Below are 19,935 nucleotides of genomic sequence, written 5' to 3'. Positions count from 1 at the left end.
TTAAAAAATTGCCAAAAAAGGGAAAATATTTTCAAGCCAAGAGGGAGTCCGATCTAACTTTTGACCCCGGACTTCAATTTCGAGGTAAAATTCTGCCTCTCATATTGTTCTTTATAATTGGTCTTACAATTAGGAATGTTCTAGAGTGATAAAAAACTGCAACATTTTCTTCAATCTTGAAATTAAAAGACCATTAAACAACTTGTAAATCTTTCATTCATTGGCATAGTCAAATAATCGATGGCAATTTTCTAGATTATTGAACAACAATTGAAAATTTTAACCAGCATTGTTGTAAAAATTTGATTAGCAGGAGACTTTAAAATCTGGTGTATCACGAAGCGAAAAATAATTTAATTTCCAACAATGACAAAATCATACTAATAATTTCAAATTAGCTGCACAACACAAATTAAATAATTTCCAATTTTTTTTCTTGAAAATATTTCCTTTAATTTTCCCAATCATAAGAATCTATGAATTAAAGTAGTAAATTTTTATATTAATCAAATAGTTTTTTAATCATTCTTTACTTTTTATTTTGCAAACCTGTTTTTGGATGCAACGCAGTAAACAAAGTTATATAAATTTTTCAGTGCTCTTTTCACTGCTGGCAATCGTCTTTCTTTGCCTCTGCCCCTTCCTATCAGGGTCTCGACGCACAACTGCACTTTCAGGAAATAGAATAGACCATTTTTTCCCACACTCGATCGGTCCCAAAGGAGGTTAAGCAAAGGGTTGGGCCGACGCGAAAAGCATAACAGGCGCGACTCACTTTTGGTACGTGCCCGTGCAGAAATTGGCTGCTCACTTACTTCACTTGACTGCGAGTGCTGAAATAAAAAAGACCGGTCTCGGGTCCGGCGGCACAAGGTCAGGTCCGTTATAAAGCAAGGTCACTGTCAAATGGATATAAATATATGTATAAACGCGTATAGTGAGTATTCATGCATACAAATAAATAAGTAAATTGCCGAGCTGCGTGCCTCTCGCGCCGGTGCGGGTTCGTTGCTCCCTCCGAAACCAGTATGGCACTAGCAATGCAGACAAACAACACACATATGTATGTACAAGTCCTACATATGTTTTGCAAGCGGAAATACAAAAAGAACGGTCTTATGGTGCTATCAAATTATAGCAACAAACAAATTGAGTTTATTTTCATGTTTTTGCTAAAAAAAAATTATGTATATAACAAAATTTAATGTATAGCTTATTTTGGTATATAAATACTCAATTATTGGTGAAAACAAGTACTTAATTTTGGCTCAAATTTTAATGAAAAGGTCTAAAAAATCTTTTTGTAAAGCACTTCAGTGTAAGAAAAGTCAATTACAATTCTTTTTTCTCATTTTATAGAATTTCCAACAGTGTTGATTTTCAAAATTTTATTCCAAATTATTTAACACTAAATATGCTCTGATTGTAAGTTTTTATTTTTTAAATTGCTTCCTGTTGTTTTTCTAGATCAATTACAATTTTTTTTATTGATGCTAATTTTTTTTCAAATTTCCATAATTTGAAATCACGAAGTGCGTTAAAATTTTGCACATTCCCGCAAACTCCAATCCAGATTGTATCACTATTTGTATTTAATGAGCTGGAATAATCAAAAACTGACTCGGCTCAAAGATGTATGGTTCCGATTGTGCTCAGCCTGCTTTTATATAAATATCCGTAATATTGCAATTGCATTTAACGTGTCGCCGGGCGAGCAATAAATCACGCGGACCGCATGGCGAGAGTCCTTTTATCTGCATAATTAAACATTATATGTGCCTCTCTCACTCTCGTACATGATGTATAAACATATATGCATTCATATTTCACGCGAGTGCATGCAGCAAATCTAAGTGGCACACTCACTCCATAGGCCGAATGTTTTGTCCGGCGGCCGGAATGCGAGAGAGATTGTCCAACACGCAATTATGAAACCGACGCGGCTGTGCATATTCTTTACGCTTCAAATTTTATAAATATTAAAACGCGTAACGAGAGGGAACATCTATTAAACGTACCGTGTAAATTGCTTGTTTTATCTTCGGAGCATTACAAACTCCGACCACGTCTCAAGAACCACGCAGTTATTTGCGCTCATTTTATTAAATTTAGTTTTGAAATTCATGAGAATATAATATAAATTTCCAGCTTATTGAAGTTTTCAACAAAAATTCAGTTAAAAAACATGCATCAAAATATTTGAAAATTATATTTTGTTCCCCCCCCCCCCTCAATTTTTTATCTGTTCATAACTTCATTCAAAACAAAAATTAAGATTTTTTCATAATTTTTTTTCTTTATTGAAAGGAGAAATTTAGTAGCCTGTTGAATTTGAATTAAAGGATAAGTGGATATACTTATTTTAAGTAATTTCATAATATAATTTCCCTATTCTCTGTCGGACTGAATGTACACGAAAGACAATGCACAAATGAAAAGCTTCAATCTCGCAGCCGCAATCAGTCCGCGCCGTCACCGAGCCGCATTCGTGACAGACAAAGAGGGGGAATCAGAATAGAAGAATAAAATCGGAAAAATGCATTATGTATGTATAATCATTTGCAGCTTTTTTAATTATTCGCCAGAGAGAGGCGCACAATGAAAGAACAGTGAGGGCGGACAATCGCAATAAAATGCACATCTTCGTTAGTGCAGCGGAGAAATATTTCATTGCCTCGGGGTCTTCAAAGGGACTAAATAATAAAGCAAAAATTAGAAGAAAAAAAATCCCTTTTTAATAAGCTTTTAAATTTATAACAAAAAGTTTTTAGAATTTAGCTGCTTACAGAGAACTTTAACTGTTAGAAATTCAAAACACACATGGTTAACGTTAACGCCTTTAGTCTGTTTACGGTTGTAAAAGCGCGAATTTAAGGCAACAAATTGGCGAGAGCGTCGCGGTGAAAATAGCCGGCTGTATGGAATTGTGCCAATAAAAACTTATTCAACCCCTTCCATTTTACCTCCCCGCGAATTTGCCCTTTCAAAAAATTGCGCCGCTATTAGCCTGCGACTCCAAAGAGGGAAATTTCTGATTCAAAAGAATTAACTCGGAAAGCTAAAAAAAGATGGAAATCTACGAGGACTATAAATAAAATGGTGAATATCGGATTGAATATTAATTCACAGACGCCTGCGTCTTTTATGACTTTAGGGACACATTCATCGGGCGTCGAGTGACTGAGAGAATCTGTTTTCTAATTCATTCATCCTCTCTTTTTGGCACTAGTTCCAGCCGCGCGCATTATCTATTACATAAAAGGGGCCCGACCTAGAGCTAATTGTGTGGAATCTCTTATTCTCGTCTCTCTTCTTTTGCATACACATACGCGAGCGCACAGTCGTCACAAAAGGGAGTCAGTGACGGAGAAAATTCGGTTAGAAAAGAGACCAAGGATGAAAAATGAAAGAAAGGAGGCAGAACGTCTTTTGTACGAATCCACACGTCAAAATGTGAAAACGATGCGTTTCAATTGCACTGCAATGAACCGACATTTTCATTTACTTTATTTTGAAATTCTTATTGTAATTCTAAAATATATGACATGTTCTTTTGACATATAAACTGTACAAATCTTAAAGCTAGGCTGAAAACCTTTTAATTTTGCTCCAATTTTTACACAAGGAAACAGAACTGATTTGAATGAAAAATATAATTGTATAAACAAATGATAAGCTAGAAATATTTAATACCTTCGCATTCTTAAATGTTTGTTCCATTGAAAAGAATATCCTAGAGAAACAATTTCATTTTCAATTTACTCGAGATTAAAAAACATTGAAATAATTTATAAATTATATCCCTTTTTGCTTTTTTTACTAAAAAACGCCAAAAAAGGGAAATCGTTCCATTAAATTATTTATCATTTAGCAATTGATACCTTTTATGTTTAGAGATTTTTAATTCTTGAGACTAATTCAATGTAAGGAATATAATTTCTAACTTGTGCGCAAAAAGTTATTTGTTATAAAACCGCGATCTCAATAATAATTGCAAAATTGCACTTTGCGAGAAAAATAAAATTGAAAGCTCTCCAAGCAATTAATCAAGCTGTCGCAATTGTACATGACATTTGCAAATTGCCCTCTGTCACAGATGTTTATAAAAATTGAGAAAAATATATTATATTGGATCGCGTGTTAATCTACAATTGAAACATCAAGCAGTACAACAAAGTGTCAAGAGAAACTTTGGTGCGTTGGCTAGGTGGATTATAATATTATTATAGATCGGTTCTCATGTTACTCTATCAATGAATGAGTGGTGTTGCATAAAATTATTTCCATGTTCAAAGACAATACAAGAGCGGTAATATTCCTGACGCCTCGTCTTGCGCGTGAAATGGAATGCAGTTTGTGTTTCTCTCTCGCGTGTACGTTTGAACAGCGGCGTAGGCGGCCCATTGGCCGAGGCAATAAATCGCGAATCAAGGCTGCTAAATGCCCATTGTGCTCGTTGCTGCCCCGACCGGGGCAGACCATCAGAGACCGCCTGCCTTCGCAGAGCTGGCCAGAAAAATAGGAGAGCAATCTATATAACTGGTCTTTCTTCGTCAGGGAGCTGTTACATTTAAGTGATTCATGCGGCCCACACTTGAGTTCCGAAGATCTAAATAAAATGTTGTTGACAAACTTGATTATTCAATTAATTGTAATTCAAATCATTCAGTTACATATTGTCATCATAAAAATTGTATGAATTTTTCATAGGTATTCCATCAGAACAAGTATTAATATTATTACAATTGTTGGGAGATTATTGTTTATGTCTACAATTATAAAAAAAAAAAATTGAAATTGACTACTTAAATTAATAAAATTGTTTAAAACGTGACATTATCAAGTACAATATAAATAAATATGAGTGAAAAACTTTAAAAATGATATTAAAAAATTAAAAAGAAAAATGTCCTATTATTACTGTATAATTATAATACTTAATATGATGGAGAAATAATAAATTATTTATTATTATTGGAAGGTGATAATTTTCACAGATATTCCGCTTTTACTGAAATTGGTATTTTGGTTTAGCAAGCTTTTAATTTTATTGTCTTTTTATTGCCCAGTTTCTATCAAACTTCAATAGTTACGTAAAATTTATGATTTTTACTATTTAATTTTAATCTTCATAAACGTTCAATTATTATTTTTATTTTTGCAAAAACAATTTGGTTCTAAATGTTGTATTTAAACATTTACTTGCCTCGTGATACCTGTGTATAATTTGCTATTCGGAGCAAAAGTCACATGACAAGCGGGTCTCTCGATATTCAAATGCACAGAGCGCGGCGACGCTCGCAACAAAACAACAATATATTTATATTCGCGCGCATAAATGTAGGTATGCGCCATCGGAGTGCGATTAATTCATGTCATATGAATGTACCTGGCGGAGTAGTTCATGTTCCGAATGCAAAATTCGAAAAAGCTTTCATACATATGATTATCGCATTGTGCACCGCGCCGGATGAATTATTGATTACGCCGCCTTAAAAGCGACTATCCTTTCGACGGGCGTTTCATATACGCCGTGAAAGGTCTCTCTCGACAATATTTCACAGGGAGAAGCGCAGGATGCACAATGAATTAGAAATCAGACGGTTTTTCTTCAAACCGCAACAACAACCCAATTGCACGTACAGACACTGAGCAGCGCAATCGGCGAAAATAGAAATGTCGCAAATCGGATTCTCCGAATCGACTGACACTTTAGTCAGGAGTCAAACTTTTGAGAAATTTTCTCGCCTTTCTCTTCCTGATTGAATTTGATAGTTGATAAAGTTGGTAAATATCTGAAGAAACAATTCAAATTTATTTAAAAAATAGTTCAAAATTTTCATATTAAATAAAATTAAATTAGCGTTCTTGAAATGGTTTCAACAAGATGCTAAAAATTAGGCAGTTGGCGTTGGCACCAATGTTTTAATACCTGAGAAAACTAGAAAATTTAATTTTTTCAATTTTAAGCTTAATTTATTTTAAATGTTTTGTTGTGCAATCGAATGATGCATAATGAATTTAATATATTTTTTTTAACAAATTATATAATAATTGTAACTTTGCTTTATTGATGCATTTACTCCTTGAAATTCATGAATGATTTAAATTTTATTAATAAAATTTACAATAATTTTGTATGCTATACAAGAGGGGAAAATAATATTTCAAATAATCGATTAATTCTCTGATAAAGTTTTTAAAATCTATTACATGAAGTTTTTTAAGTTATTGAATTTCAGACTGAATTCTTCCTCAATATTTCATTTCCAAGCCATTCCGCCTGTTCATTCTCGCAACAACTTCATTCTAATATTAGATAAAATCTTATGCACCTGTTTCGTTCTATAAATAGTGGCAAATTAAAATGTATGATGATGACTGCGAGCTCAGACGAATAGAATAGAAAAGCCTAAACATGACACTGTGTGCTCTTGAGCATTAAGGAGGAGCCGATTTTTAATCAAGAACTGATTTTTTATTCCAATATAACACGACAGGGCGTCGCATATTGTGGATTTATTGTTATTATTTCGAAAATATGTATTATAATAAGGCAGCAGCGAATATATAAGAAAATGATGCTGCTCTTTTGCCATTGTGCTGCTCCGGAGCTCGCTCTCGGGTTGGGGTCACATTCTTCTTGACTGATTCTGACCACACCTAAAGAGCAACAGCAGCGAAATGTTCTTCTCCTCTGCATCCACCGGCGGAGAGAGAAAGAGTGTTTGTATAAAAATTTATTAACGTATGTACACAAGTGTGCGCTCGCCGCTTGTAAATAAAGGTAAACAGCCGCTTTTTTCGCTCACCAGCCGCGCAATTAAGCTCACTGGAGACGCTCATTTTCGAAGAGGTGTCAAGCAGACAATGAGTAATTCAATAAAGGATCAGGCGTGTCAAACAGTCAATAAATAATCCCTCGAGAGACTGAAGCAACCCGGACTCTACTTATGTAATTATTTTATTTTGAATTATTTAAATTTTTCATTGATACATAGATTATTTAATTTCTATTATGTCGTAAGTTTCATAACAACATAGAAACAATGATACAAATCTGTTGTTATATTATTTTTTATTTTTATTAATGATTCTCCATAAAAAAATCATTGGAAAATAACTTGCCTTATTTTTAGTGTTCAGAAAAGGCTTTTAAATATTTAAATTGTTGCATAAAATAAGCAATTAATAAGAATTAATAATTATTTCTTTTGGTTTTTTCTAAAAAAACATTAACTATACCCATTTTTTTTTCTGAGCTGCAGCAAATATGTATTAAATTTCCTTCTCCGAGTTATTGAAGAGACCTGTACCTTTCGAGTAATTAAACCTGAATGCGATAATACCAGAAGCAGGCTCAGCATTTAATATCATCATCGGCGCTCTGATGAGAATTATTTCACGCCAGTTTGACGAGTTTTGTGAAAATTATTCTTATTTACATCGGCATCGGTGGCTCGGCAATGTGCTTTATATTAATGTGTAATAAGAAAATGACCTTGCAGTCCACGGCGGGTAAAAAAATGCAAATGTATTTTATATGTGTCTTGTCGTGGACGAGTGAACGAGCAAAGAGAGAGACTCGCAGATTGATCAATTTCTCACTTTTTATTAATTTAATTAATCAATATTATTGAATAATTATTAAAAGCCAATTTTTATCTATAGATTTTTGAAATTAATAGGTTTATTTGTTATTGATTGTAATTTTCGCAAAATATTTGGACTCTCCTTGAGATAATAAATTTTTCTCCAAGCGTCTCTCTGGTTTGCTCTCATGCAAAGTTGACCAATAAATAGCACACGTTTTTCAAGAGGTATAAGCAATGAGTTTTATATAATTACATTATACGTCTCCAAAGGACCGCTGGATGCGGTTGGTCAGTCAGTCAGTCAGTTAAAAGCAAGTGACAAACAAACTGCGCGTGAAAGAACAGGATTACATTTTTCAAATAACCTCAGACTTTTCTAATCAGGTGAGAATCGCATATTTCGCTAATTTTTCTGGCATGGAAACATGCCCTTCGTCTGGAAAATGTTGATGAGAATACACAGAAGTGTATCAAAAAACATACCGACCGCTTTTGCGGATCATTTAACAAACTTTTTTGGCTGAAGAGACTCTCCTCCTTATTATTATATTGCAAACTTGAGCGGCAAACTTCTTCTTCTTCTTCCACTTTTTCTCGTGGGCGATGACGACGACGACGGAGTTTTTTTTTCATTTTGTCATTGAGGCTTGTTTTGATATGATTGAAGCACTCTTTCAAACAAGCATATCGCGACTAGAGCAAAATTACGCAGAAAGAGAGGCGCAAGTAGCAGATTCCATTAATTTTTTTAATTAACTCTGGCCTCGCTTGAACAAAAGAATTTTTGCTGTCTTTTTGTCCGAGCTTTCATTAGCTAATTTGATCAGATAGAACGAAAACAAGATTTCGCAAATTGCTTGCTCGCGAGTTTTTATATGCGGGCCACTCTTCCGCAGCTATAAAAGAAGTAAAAGAGAGGAAAATAATATCTGGACCTTGCTAATCTTTAATCCGACGATACGAGAGAGAAGGAAAAGAGCTCTTTCTCTCTCTCTCTCTCTCTCTCTCTTGCTTCTGTTTGCGCTCCTTAAAAATTATTTCGGTCCTGACTGGCTGCTGTGATGCGTATAAGTAATAATATTACTCCTCTCTTCGGATACTTCTCTCTCCGCGCGCTCTCTTCGCATAAAAGACAATAAGGGCTGAGGCGAAAGCAGCACGATCGTAAAAAAGACAGAGAGAGAAAACTAGCCTAGCCGCTTTTCCGCCGGCCTTTCTCTCTCTCCGCTGCTTTTTCCAGCACATAATATGCCCAGACTCCATAACTAAACATTCTGAGGGGACGACGAGATATTTTTTTTCATCTACAGCAACCAAAACTTTCCGTCCAAGTTGAACGCAGAGAAGAAGAATCGCTACAGTGCGAAGTTTTGTACAAATTTTTTAATGGAAATAGTTTTGAATTCAAACTAGCGGGAGCAAAAATCATATTTTTTAGAATAATTTTATTCTATTTCCGCCAATGCTTCTATCTGTAAAGGGGTTGCTTGTTTGTATATAGACTGACCTGCCCAAAATGCTTGAGGTACCGAAAATAAATATTTGTGGGGCAAAAACAGAATCAATAAAAAGCTGCTCCCAAATTTATCTGACCTTATAATTTGGCAATATTTATTTTTAGAACGGCTCACAATTGATATTTTGACATTAAGTAAATTTAATTATCTTTCGATATTCTAAAAGTGGAAGTGAAGAAAATGGGCTTTGTCCTCACCATTTAAAAAAATTGGTAATTATAATAACCAAGCAAACATGGCAAATTTTACTAATCAAAAGAATATTTAGTTGCAAATTGTGTTTATTGATCTATCACAAAGGCAATATTTATTTCAGCCAGCTCTAATATTTCTAAAAAATGAGAAACTCATACACGTAATTAACGAAAAAAATCACACATTTTTAATTTTTGATTTTTCTGTCCATACATTAATTAGTATTGTCTATAATTTGGTTCGCTTCATAAAATTTAGCTTGAACCTCAATAGAAGGGTTTTAATCAGTTGATAATTTGGTGGTAGAATTTCACGAATGAGGGTTGGTTATCATGGTGATTGGAATTTAAAGTTGGCGTTTCATGTAGAGCAGGATATTGTTTTTTTTTTTTTGTAAACAATAAACTTTTAAAAAGAAAACCCATCGAGGGAGAGTTGACTTTAAATTCAAATTGCGGATAGGATATTGTAAACTCTTTAATCTAATCTGAATTCAACATAATTCTGATCTAAAACACCGTTACAAAACCTGATGTTTTTTAATTAAAAAAATCATTTGTGTTTCAGACTGACGAAAATAATGTGTAACTGCGAAAGGCCGAACCTCCGACCTGTATTATGAATCTGCACAGCACAAACTTCAGCCTCTACAAGACTAAATGGCAGCCTGTAGTTCAGTGGTGAGTACCTTTTTCTCTTCCTTTTTTGAAACTTATTCCATTTGATTGAAAATAACATAATGAAAGTCTCGGAGCGATTTCTTAAAATGAAGAAATTACTGCCAAGAAATTGAAGTTAATTGCAGCAAATTGCTATTAATGGCACGGCGAAAAAGATAAATTTCCGCGATTCTGTCAAAAATGTTGGCAGCAAATTTATTACGCTCTTGTTTTTGCCTCAATCGGCGAGCAAACGAGCGCAAAATGAATGGGCTGCTTTCTGCTCCTTTTATCATCCCAGCTGCTTTATTGTAAAGGGGCAGGCAGACGACGCAGAGCGAAAAAGAAGAAGAAAACTCATTCTCCGGGCCCGTTTTAATTTTTTCCCGGTCGCCCCTTAATTACGCTTCGACGGCAATTTATGTCCCTCTCGGCGCGATCATCATTAATATGGTACCACCATATATAACCGCGCTCACTTAGCTTTTGGTTCCCACAATGCAATAAAAAGTGGACTCTGCAAGAGAGAGCAAGAGGAGTGCTACCTGATCTTCGCTTTTTTTCAAATACGTCTTCTTTCTCGCACTTCTAAAGCAAATTTAACGATCTATATAAAATACTATCAAACGACTGCAGAGGTTCGCCGCAAATATTGGACATTTATTGTCTTATAAATTGAAAAGATAAAATCAAAATAAATTACATTAAGAAATTCTGAAATTAAATTTATGGGAGTAATTAATTGCCTCTAAAAGAGAAAAAAATGAAAATCAGGCATTTTTCGTTTAGTTATCAATTGCAAATTTAAAAAAATTATATAAAAAATTCCTGTTGTGAAAATCAGAAATATTATTCCAATGATTCTGATCAAATATATTTTTATCTTCTGTCAAAATTTTTTTATAAATATGACACGCATAAATATTAACCAACTTTGCTGGAAAATAATTATATTTTAAATTTCAAATATATAAATATTTCATTCTGGTAAAATTTTATCTCATGGAGTTTTTCATATTGTATTATTCTTTGGCTGAAGTTTTTGTCAAGGCGTAAATCGAGAACCAATATTTTGATGCGTAGAGTGCGCCGAACCAAAGGAAAAATCGTCATCTATCGCTATCGACGCGGCGGCTCCTCCCACGTGAGTAAATCTTTTGACTTTCCGTTAACGAGCGTCCCAAACGTCCTCCAGTACATTATCGACGGCAGGTGAGAGCGGCAGAGGACGATAGAGAGACTCGCGCGCTAATATACGGGCCTGGACGTTTACAACACCGCCACGGGGCTCGTTAATTAGCTCGGGGGTGGAAACGGTCCTAGGCTCCCATTCAGCTTAAAGGGCTTTCCTTGCGATTTATTCGCGCATAATGTAGTAGTCTCCAGGCGACGACTTCCACAGCTCTCCTAAAAATTTTAAAATATTCTTCTCAGAGAGCTTGAGAATATTTTAATTCACAAAGAATGTTTCTGATGGCTGATACGATTAAACAACTTTATCTCAAGCTATGGAAGCTGAATTAGACGTTTCTAAAGAACACGCTGTACTAATTTATATAATTTTTATAATTTTTTTAATAAGCATCGGCAAATTTTAATTCAATTATAAAAGAAATGAATATTTTTGAAGAAAAAAAAACGGAAATTGTTGGAAAAACGCCACTAATGCTAACAAGAATTTGAAATTAACAATGAATAACTCTATGAGTAAAAAATTAAGCTACTTTTTACAGATGAAAACATCATATTTTCCATTTTCTCTGACATTCATTTCTTTTACGAAGAAGAATAAATAAAATTTTTCAACATTTTTAAATAGAACATCTTCTTATAACATGAAATATTATCCTACATTAGTACATTTGAAATTTTTCCACTCGCAATTTTCTTTTTAATGCAATTTTGAGATTGAACAAAAATAAATTTTGGGATATCTAACTTTTTTCATACAAAAAGAACATTATAGGGGAAAAAAGTGGTTAAATCTCATTGCAAGTAGGCGTCGTTTTTCGCATCTCAAGCGAAATTTCACACCATAAATCGAACGTGTGTTGCAGTGGACGGGGTTATATTGAAAAGCGGGTGAGGTTGGGTTTTAGCGAGAGAGCATGACTTCAATTAAATGCGACGAGACGTTGGTTAAGAAAGGAAACATGGCATTTTTCGCCCCATTATATTGTTCCAGGTTTTATTTTCAATAAGTCTCTCGCACAGAAAAGAAGGAGGAGTGGACTTTCCCTAATTGTGTCGGTTGGGAAGATGCCGTACGTTGTTGCGAGAAAACAACAAGGCGTTTCCAACAAAGAGACTTCTTGAAAATAAAAATATAAAGCATGAATCACGACCAGCAAATATAAATCCAATCTTCCGGAGAAAAATTTTTGTATTTAAAAAGTAAAGAATTGATTTTAAGAAGAATGCTTCCAAAATTTTGCGATTGTTGTTGAAGACAATTGAAAATTCGCTGCACACTTGTTCAATAAAATCAAATTCCCGATCACGCCCATCGAAAATCCCATAGCGTGCGAATTCGTCGTACGTACACAAGCAGATTCTATTATTTGTACTTAGGGTTTTCGCGCGCGAGAAAAAGAGCGACACAAACCTCTGGGCGCCACTTAATTAGCAATTTGCTCACGTCGCAGCTCTCTGCATAAATTTACTAAGAACAAGAGGAGCTACGCTTGCAGTGGCAGGTGAAATAACAATAAATAAATATATGTGAAATATCTCTCTTGGGCGCTTCAATGCTCGATCAAGATGTTCAAGAATAAATAAACTGTAATTTTATAATTCAGACCTTGGAATTATCAATGCCTTCTTTTTAATAAATTTAATCAATCAATTTGAAGAAATATTTAATTAATATTGTCGGATTTAGAGGTCTCCAAAATAAAATATTAAAATTACAGATGTTTGAATACTTGAGATTTTTTAAACTGTAATAATTGCAATTGTTTTTATCAAACCTCTAAATTTTTCAAATATTTTTTCAAGGAGAAATTTATTCTTAATAGTTCTCATTTCATACTTATTCTAAATATAATTGTGAAACGTACTAATTGTAAGAGATATGAAATAATCAGAATATGTGAATCACTTAATACACCACTTTTTATTATTTAAATCATTCAATATATCTAAAAAAATTAAAATATGTAAATTCATCTCCTCATTGTAAAATTATCATCATTTTTATAATATTAATCAAAAATCTTTTTAATATGAAACGAATTCTGTAAGATATTATACATATTTCCTCCTCTCCTTTTTTTGGTTCAAATAATAAAACAATGAGTAATGTGCAGACAGCATTTTTAGACAAATTACCGAGACAAAAGGCAGGTGCTGCGCCTAATGAAGAGTGCAAAAGCTTAAAATATTGCACGCGGGTCAAAACGTGAAGAGCAATCGGGAGCGTGATGCGAATTGGTGTTTTTCGCCGGTTTGATCGCCGCCCTGCCGGAGAGGCGTACATCACGACCTGTTCGTTATTATTATTTTATTATTCAAATCAGCGCCGGCGGCCGCCGCGTGCACATGGCGAAAAGATGCCCACCGCACGCCGGATCGAGAGACGGAGAAAAATAATACATAAAAATTAGTCCTGCTGGAACGGAAATTGAAATTAAAATATACAATATGTATAATAATGATCGCGCGGCCGGCATGGACACGCGCTCCAGAGTTGTTTTCGAGGGCCACACCAAACCATTAAGGGATTGTGTGTGGCAACTCGCGCAAAACCAGGGTACGGGATACGGTCTGTTGTTACATAGATATTCATATCCTTAAAACAATTCTTAATACTGTATATAAACCTTCGACTTATAATTATTTGAAACTAGTCAAGTACAATTTTGTTTCATTACAAAAACCATTAGAAAAATTCTGATAATGTTTGTTAATTTTTAATTATCTTTTCATAAAATTTTAAATTTTATTTTATATTTTATTGTAATTTTATGTTTTTTAATTATATTGGTATTCAATATTTTCTTTTTATATTAAGATAAAAAAAAGTGACTACTGACTTGTTAATTTATTCAGAATTGCTAGCTGGACTCATACTTTTGATGATTACACAATTTTATTAAATAAAATAAATATTTGATGATTTGCTTATTATTCATAATAAAATTTTTATAGGATAAACTTAAATTTTTCTGCTCAACTTATCAAATTACTTTTATTAGAAAAAACCCAACAAAAACACCATAAATTCAGGTTTGTTCAGTCTGAATTGGCTTAAAAATTTGTACGAACCTGTAAACAAAACATTATTTTAGTTCTCCACTTTTCTACTTCTTCATTTTTCCCAACAAATCTGCCTGTTTTTTTTTGTTGTTAAAAAAATGTTTGTTATTAAGTAAGAATAAATAAGAAAAAATCAATCAGATTATTGTGTTTGCAATATTTGCCTAAAAAGCAATCAGCAAAAATCAATGTTATCCGATTCCCTGCCGAGTGGAAATATGGTCTGGCTTTTTGCTGGTGCGCGAGAGAGTTCATGAAAAAATCATGAAGATCGCATCTCCGGAGTAATATTACTTCATTGTGCGCGCATTTTCATATTCATGAATTCAAAAAATGGCATGGAGAGCGAAGAAGCGAGCAGAGAGAAGTGATATCAGCAAAAATTCGTCCACGCAGCAAAACAATTGCTCTCCACTCCCTCTGTGGAGAGGAGCTGCCGCTTATTTTCGCCCTTCTTTTCGGCACAGCAGAGAGTAAAATGTAGCAGTAAAACTGTTTTCTGCCCGTCCATTTTACAACACGCGCCACTCAAAATAATATGACTTTATCATAAATCTGCATGCAAATATTTGCGCACACAAAATCTGCTCGCTCCGGCAGCTTTTTATTTTTAGCGTCTCTTATTAAATTGCAGCACATAAAAGGATCAATTCGATTTGATGGAACTTTTCCTCTCACAGAAATTCGGTTAGGAATATAGTTTTGGAAAATCACATCTGCACATGTTTTCGCCTGAAAAAGAAACTGATACAGAAAAATTCTTGTAAAATATGTTCGAATTACTATTTATTTCAATTCTATTCTTTGCAATTAAAAACTGGTTCAAAATTGTTACCTACAGACGTTTTTTTAATGAAATTTAGTTTTTAATATATAAAAAGAAGAAAAATGATGGAAGATTGTGTCTGTTTTTTAATCAAAAACATTTTGTTACTAAAAAATCTGTCAAAATAGAAAATTAGTTAAATAGTAACAAAGTCCGTGTAATTTTTCGACAAAATATTTTTAGTTTGGCTCATTTGAGGGTTAATATAGAAAGTAAGTTGAAATCAAACACACAGCCACTTTTCTCTTATCCGTCCGATTTAATCCGAGTTCTTTTGCACTGGCGTCGTTATCGGTGACATTCGAGCTAATTGAGTGCAATGTTGGTGTAAATTGCCGACATAAAAATAACGAGGCGTTGCAATGAGGAAAGCAATCTCGCGCCGTGTGAATCGGGGGGTGTTCTTTTGTTCTAGAAATTGCCTGCCTCGAGCTCACCGTGCAATCTTAAGTGTGCGGCGAAAGAAATTGGCCCTACATCTTACTCGGGAAGCGGCGGTTTAATTTCGGCGCGGATGTAATCTCGGCCGAAAAAGAAAAGGGTGCTCAAGGATTAATCAACCTGATTGATTCCCCCAAGGTTGTTAACAGGGAGGAAGAGACAAAATTAAATTATGTTACTCCTAATAAGGTCCCTCACTTTTCTTCATAGAATTAAATTAAAAAGCGCAATTCGCAATCTTTGCTAAAAATTATTTTAATAAAATTTACTATTAAAGACGGCAAATAAAATAAAATTAATTATATTTGTATTTATTTGACTCAAATAATATTTTTCAATAATAATCAAAATTATCGGTGTACGTCCATGACATATAAAATTTCAAACAATTTAATTATTAAAAATATTTCATATATTGCTAATTTAAAAAAAAATATAAACCTTTTTAAATCGTCACAATTGGTTTTGTTGAATAATTAGTGACGGTTCTTGCTAGTGCCTCTAATTTTTTTTCCAAGACAATGATTTGATAAAATCGACCTTGCCGCGACACCAGGATGTGTGCTCGAAATTTTTCACCCGACCTGCGCCGTGTCGCATATTAATGTGGCGCGAGACGTACATGTCGTCATCGCGCGAATCGTGCATCATTCATAACGTGCCGTGTTACCATTAAAATAAGTATATAAATTTGCCTCTTCTTCTTGCACGGTAGTGGCTGGCGAGTGATTTGATAGGCCGCTGATAACGGCCGGCAGATTTATTTGTTTGCCCTTTTATTCGCTTTGGCAGCTTGGATGCTTTGCATATTTATGCTGTCGCTTCCAATCTACATTCATAGTACTTTTTCGTAATTTAAAATAGCATGAACGTTGATTCTGAATTTTAACTCGTTATTTTTATGATATTCAAATTTTTATTATTTTATAGTGCGATATGAGATGTATTTTACGCGACCAGTCTTTTGAGATTAAATTTTAAATTTTTGTAATGTGGCGTTGCCGGAAAAATGTTCATTTTCTCTAGAAATTATTTTTAAATAATTTTGAAAGCCTCTATTAAAAGATCAGTTAGTAATGCCTCAGAAGATGATGCCATGTTTGAGGAATTTATGATGCTGTGGAAAATTACCAACATTTACAATTAAATTCAGCTATATTAAAGGTTATTTCCACAATTTCATTGCATTTTCTTCCATTAAAGAAAGCAATAAAAAGCTGTGGCAGATAGTTAAAATATGACTTTTAGAGAAACATTTTCTTACTACGATATTGAAATGAAAATTCTCGGTATGTATTTGAGTTAAAAATGAAATCTGATTCAAATATTGGTTTATTTCAATATAATTTGTAACAATTTGTTAATTATTTTTCATTTTTTTTAAGCAAAACATCTTATAAAATTCCTTCATTCAAATTTCAATAATAATAATAATAATATAATATTATGCAACTAATATTATTTATGCATTTCCACTCAAGAGAGATTTGAAGCCCTCAATATGACCAAACTTACTTCCAGCTTGCTTCAAAGTAAATGGTTGGAAACCCCTTTTCAAGTTTAAATATAAGTGAAGAATTATATAAATATCTTCATGGTCATTGAACAAGGTTTCCACAGAAACGGTTGGCCTTTGCCAAAATTAGGCAGAAATTTCCACAATCGTGGTCAATTTCGCAACACGCCTGGATTTAAAAATTATAGATTTGTTGATTTTAAAATGAAAAAGCGAACACATAAAATAATAAATCTTAAAATTTACCTGCATCCCTTCAAGAATTATTTAAATTCATATAAAATTTCATTAAAATAAAATCTTTGAAGGTATATTTATAGATAATATAGATAAAAAATGTTTTAAAATGTTTTCACATTGGTTTTTATTTTTATCAATAATATTTTATTTTTTCAATTACGTCAAAGAGTCAGAAAGCGGCGAGAAAAAATGTAGGGTGCGCGATTAAGGATGCAGTTTGCGACTCGGCGCGCGTATAATTTCGTAGTTTTCTACCGAGAAACGCGGGGCATGAATTATTTGCCTCACACATCGGCCATAAAGAGCAGGGAGTGCCAAATCACCTGAAGACGCAGCGAGCGAGTGTCCGTCGGTGCTCGCGGCGACGGTCAACTGAATACAAATGCAACTGGCATTGTTGGCGTGTGATTTCGTACTTTGAATAAATTGCCATCGGAGTAGAGCTGGTGCGGGTCGCTGCACCTCTCGATTATCGTTATACCGTACTTGTATTTGTGAGTGTGTGTGTGACTGACTATCTGGTCAGCAAATATAAAAGAGTGCTGCTGCTCTTTGGGACCGTGAGAAAAGAAGAAGGCTTTGGGTCCGTGACATTTTCGCTACGTGAGCCAGCGGTACAAATTGAGCGATTGGCGGCATATCAATGAGAAGTGAATGTACACACATGTCGTGCGGCGGGCGCTCCGCGTCGTCGATGGAAAACAGTAGCACAGACCGTGCCCGTTTCGCCTCTGATTGTTTTGAATTTGCGCACAAAGAGCAATATTTCGCGTGAATCATGCTTGCAAAGGCATGTTTTTGGGAATTCCGTTACTTTTATAGGTTGGAGTTAATAAAATATATATTTATCATGAACGTTAATAAACACTTTTTATACGTTTATAGCAATTTTAAACTCGGTATCAAACAAACCTGGTTTCTTGAAGTAATGTCTCTAATTAAGTATTCCTTTTTTTTGTTCAGAACATATTTCAGATTTATTTTTTAATGAACTGTAGGTCAGATTACTGATTATAAAATTTAAATAAATTAATAGAAAAAAATAGAGACAAAAATAATTCCTTTTATTCCAACCAAAAGGTTGCTCTTTTAAATAATTGCATTGTTGCATTGTGTTCAAATTTAATATTAATTCGGTGGTGCAGAATATTTTAAGTTGCTCAAAATCACTCAATAACACGAGAATTTCAAATGAAAGCTTCAATTCTTCCGCAGTGGAAAAAGGAACTTGGCAATAATTCTATCAAATTTGGCTGAATAACGAAATTTATCACAATAATTAAAATTTAAATCTCTATTAGTCTGAAAAATGATGAAATAAACTTGTATTTTGTCTGAATTTGTAAGTTTAAAAGCATTTTTGCAGCTTCCTTTTAGACTTTGAATAACGAGTAGTGAGCAATAGGATGGTGCTTGCATTAAATTTGTTAATTTTAAAATTTGATTGATGAATATCAAACTGTGCTATTATTTGTACATCGAAATAAGGTCGCAGTTTGTGACTGAAACTGCATCGTAGAGCCATTATATCTTAATAATTAAAAACCATATCTCAATAAGTCCCTGTTTTACTTGTTTGCTGAACTAGCATGTTCTTTAATTTATCTATTTAGCTTCCTTTTTAAATAATTTGCCTATAAGTAAAAGTTACAAATACATTATCAACCATTTTTTTTATATTTTATAATATTTATTTATTTATTAAACCCATCTGGGTACAACTTTTGATACATTCATACATAATATATAATTTTCAAGTAATTAAATGCACTATTAATAAATATTCAACCAAATATTATTTAAAAATATTCTTCATTAGCTAATAATTCCAAATTTTTTGTCCGAATTGCTTCATGTTTGAACCAAATTGATTCATAAATAGAGGGACAAGGTACTTCTGTGAGTTTTTATTTAAAAATTCAGATCAAAATTAATATTTTTCAAAAACCTATCCTTCAAAATGCAGAATGTTTAATCAATTTGAACCCCAATTCCTCTCTCTCTTTCTCCTATTTTCAATTAAAACACATAAATACATTTCACGATGCACCCAAGCCGCTCGACTGTCCCATTCTTTCGTCTGGAAAGCAGGAAGCGCCCTATTAGTTTTGCTCCACTGTCTTTTCTCTCCTTTCTCTGCCGGGGCTCCCCTTGCCGTCGCCGCGTTATGCAACCGGGACATCGGGGCCGACCGGCAGTTTGCCTAGCGAGGGGAGGCGGGGGCGCTGCTTCAGCCACTGCACTGATTTCATCAAGTGATCTGATAACGAACCGTCGAGCAGAGCAAGAGAGAGAGAAAGAGCGACGCAACTTCGGCCATAAGACATAAAATTTGCTCTCAGCAGCTTTTTGTTTGCCCCGAGATTTGATGCGAGGCCCACTCCACTTTATTAGCACGCGTTTCGGCTCGGGAGAAATTGGATTTTTGCGCTCAGACAAATAAATTTTTGCTCCGATCTCATCGATTGACGTACGTGTTAACATTTTTTCCATTCATTTTGAGGAAAATGTTTTTTTCCGGTTTTTATTTTAAACTTTTTTAGATAGGAAGCTTTTGTAGATGACGTATAATTAAGAAAGAACAACTTCCGTACGCCAGGAAGTCAACAACCGCAGTGCAGCAGTTGGTGATGAAGTCATTCACTCCTTCCTTGTGTGCGTTTAACCCTTGCTGCATCTCTCTAGTTTT

At 34.0% G+C, this 19,935-nt stretch overlaps 1 protein-coding gene across 2 annotated transcripts in view; it reads left to right on the top strand.

The window, feature by feature from the left end:
* The window catches only part of LOC132193261 (nuclear factor 1 X-type), an 82,731-nt gene that overhangs the window by 10,449 nt on the left and 52,347 nt on the right, over positions 1–19,935 (top strand). For both annotated transcript variants that reach the window (XM_059613826.1, XM_059613828.1), the window contains exon 2: positions 9,875–9,987. In XM_059613826.1, the coding sequence (XP_059469809.1) occupies positions 9,967–9,987 (21 nt within the window). In that variant the 5' untranslated portion in view covers positions 9,875–9,966. The remainder of the gene's footprint in view (positions 1–9,874; positions 9,988–19,935) is intronic.

Source organism: Neocloeon triangulifer, unplaced genomic scaffold (assembly GCF_031216515.1).
Source record: "Neocloeon triangulifer isolate White Clay Creek 2 clone unplaced genomic scaffold, ASM3121651v1 ptg000003l, whole genome shotgun sequence".
Taxonomy (NCBI): Eukaryota; Metazoa; Arthropoda; class Insecta; order Ephemeroptera; family Baetidae; genus Neocloeon; species Neocloeon triangulifer.
This window is presented reverse-complemented; position numbering and strand designations above follow the sequence as displayed.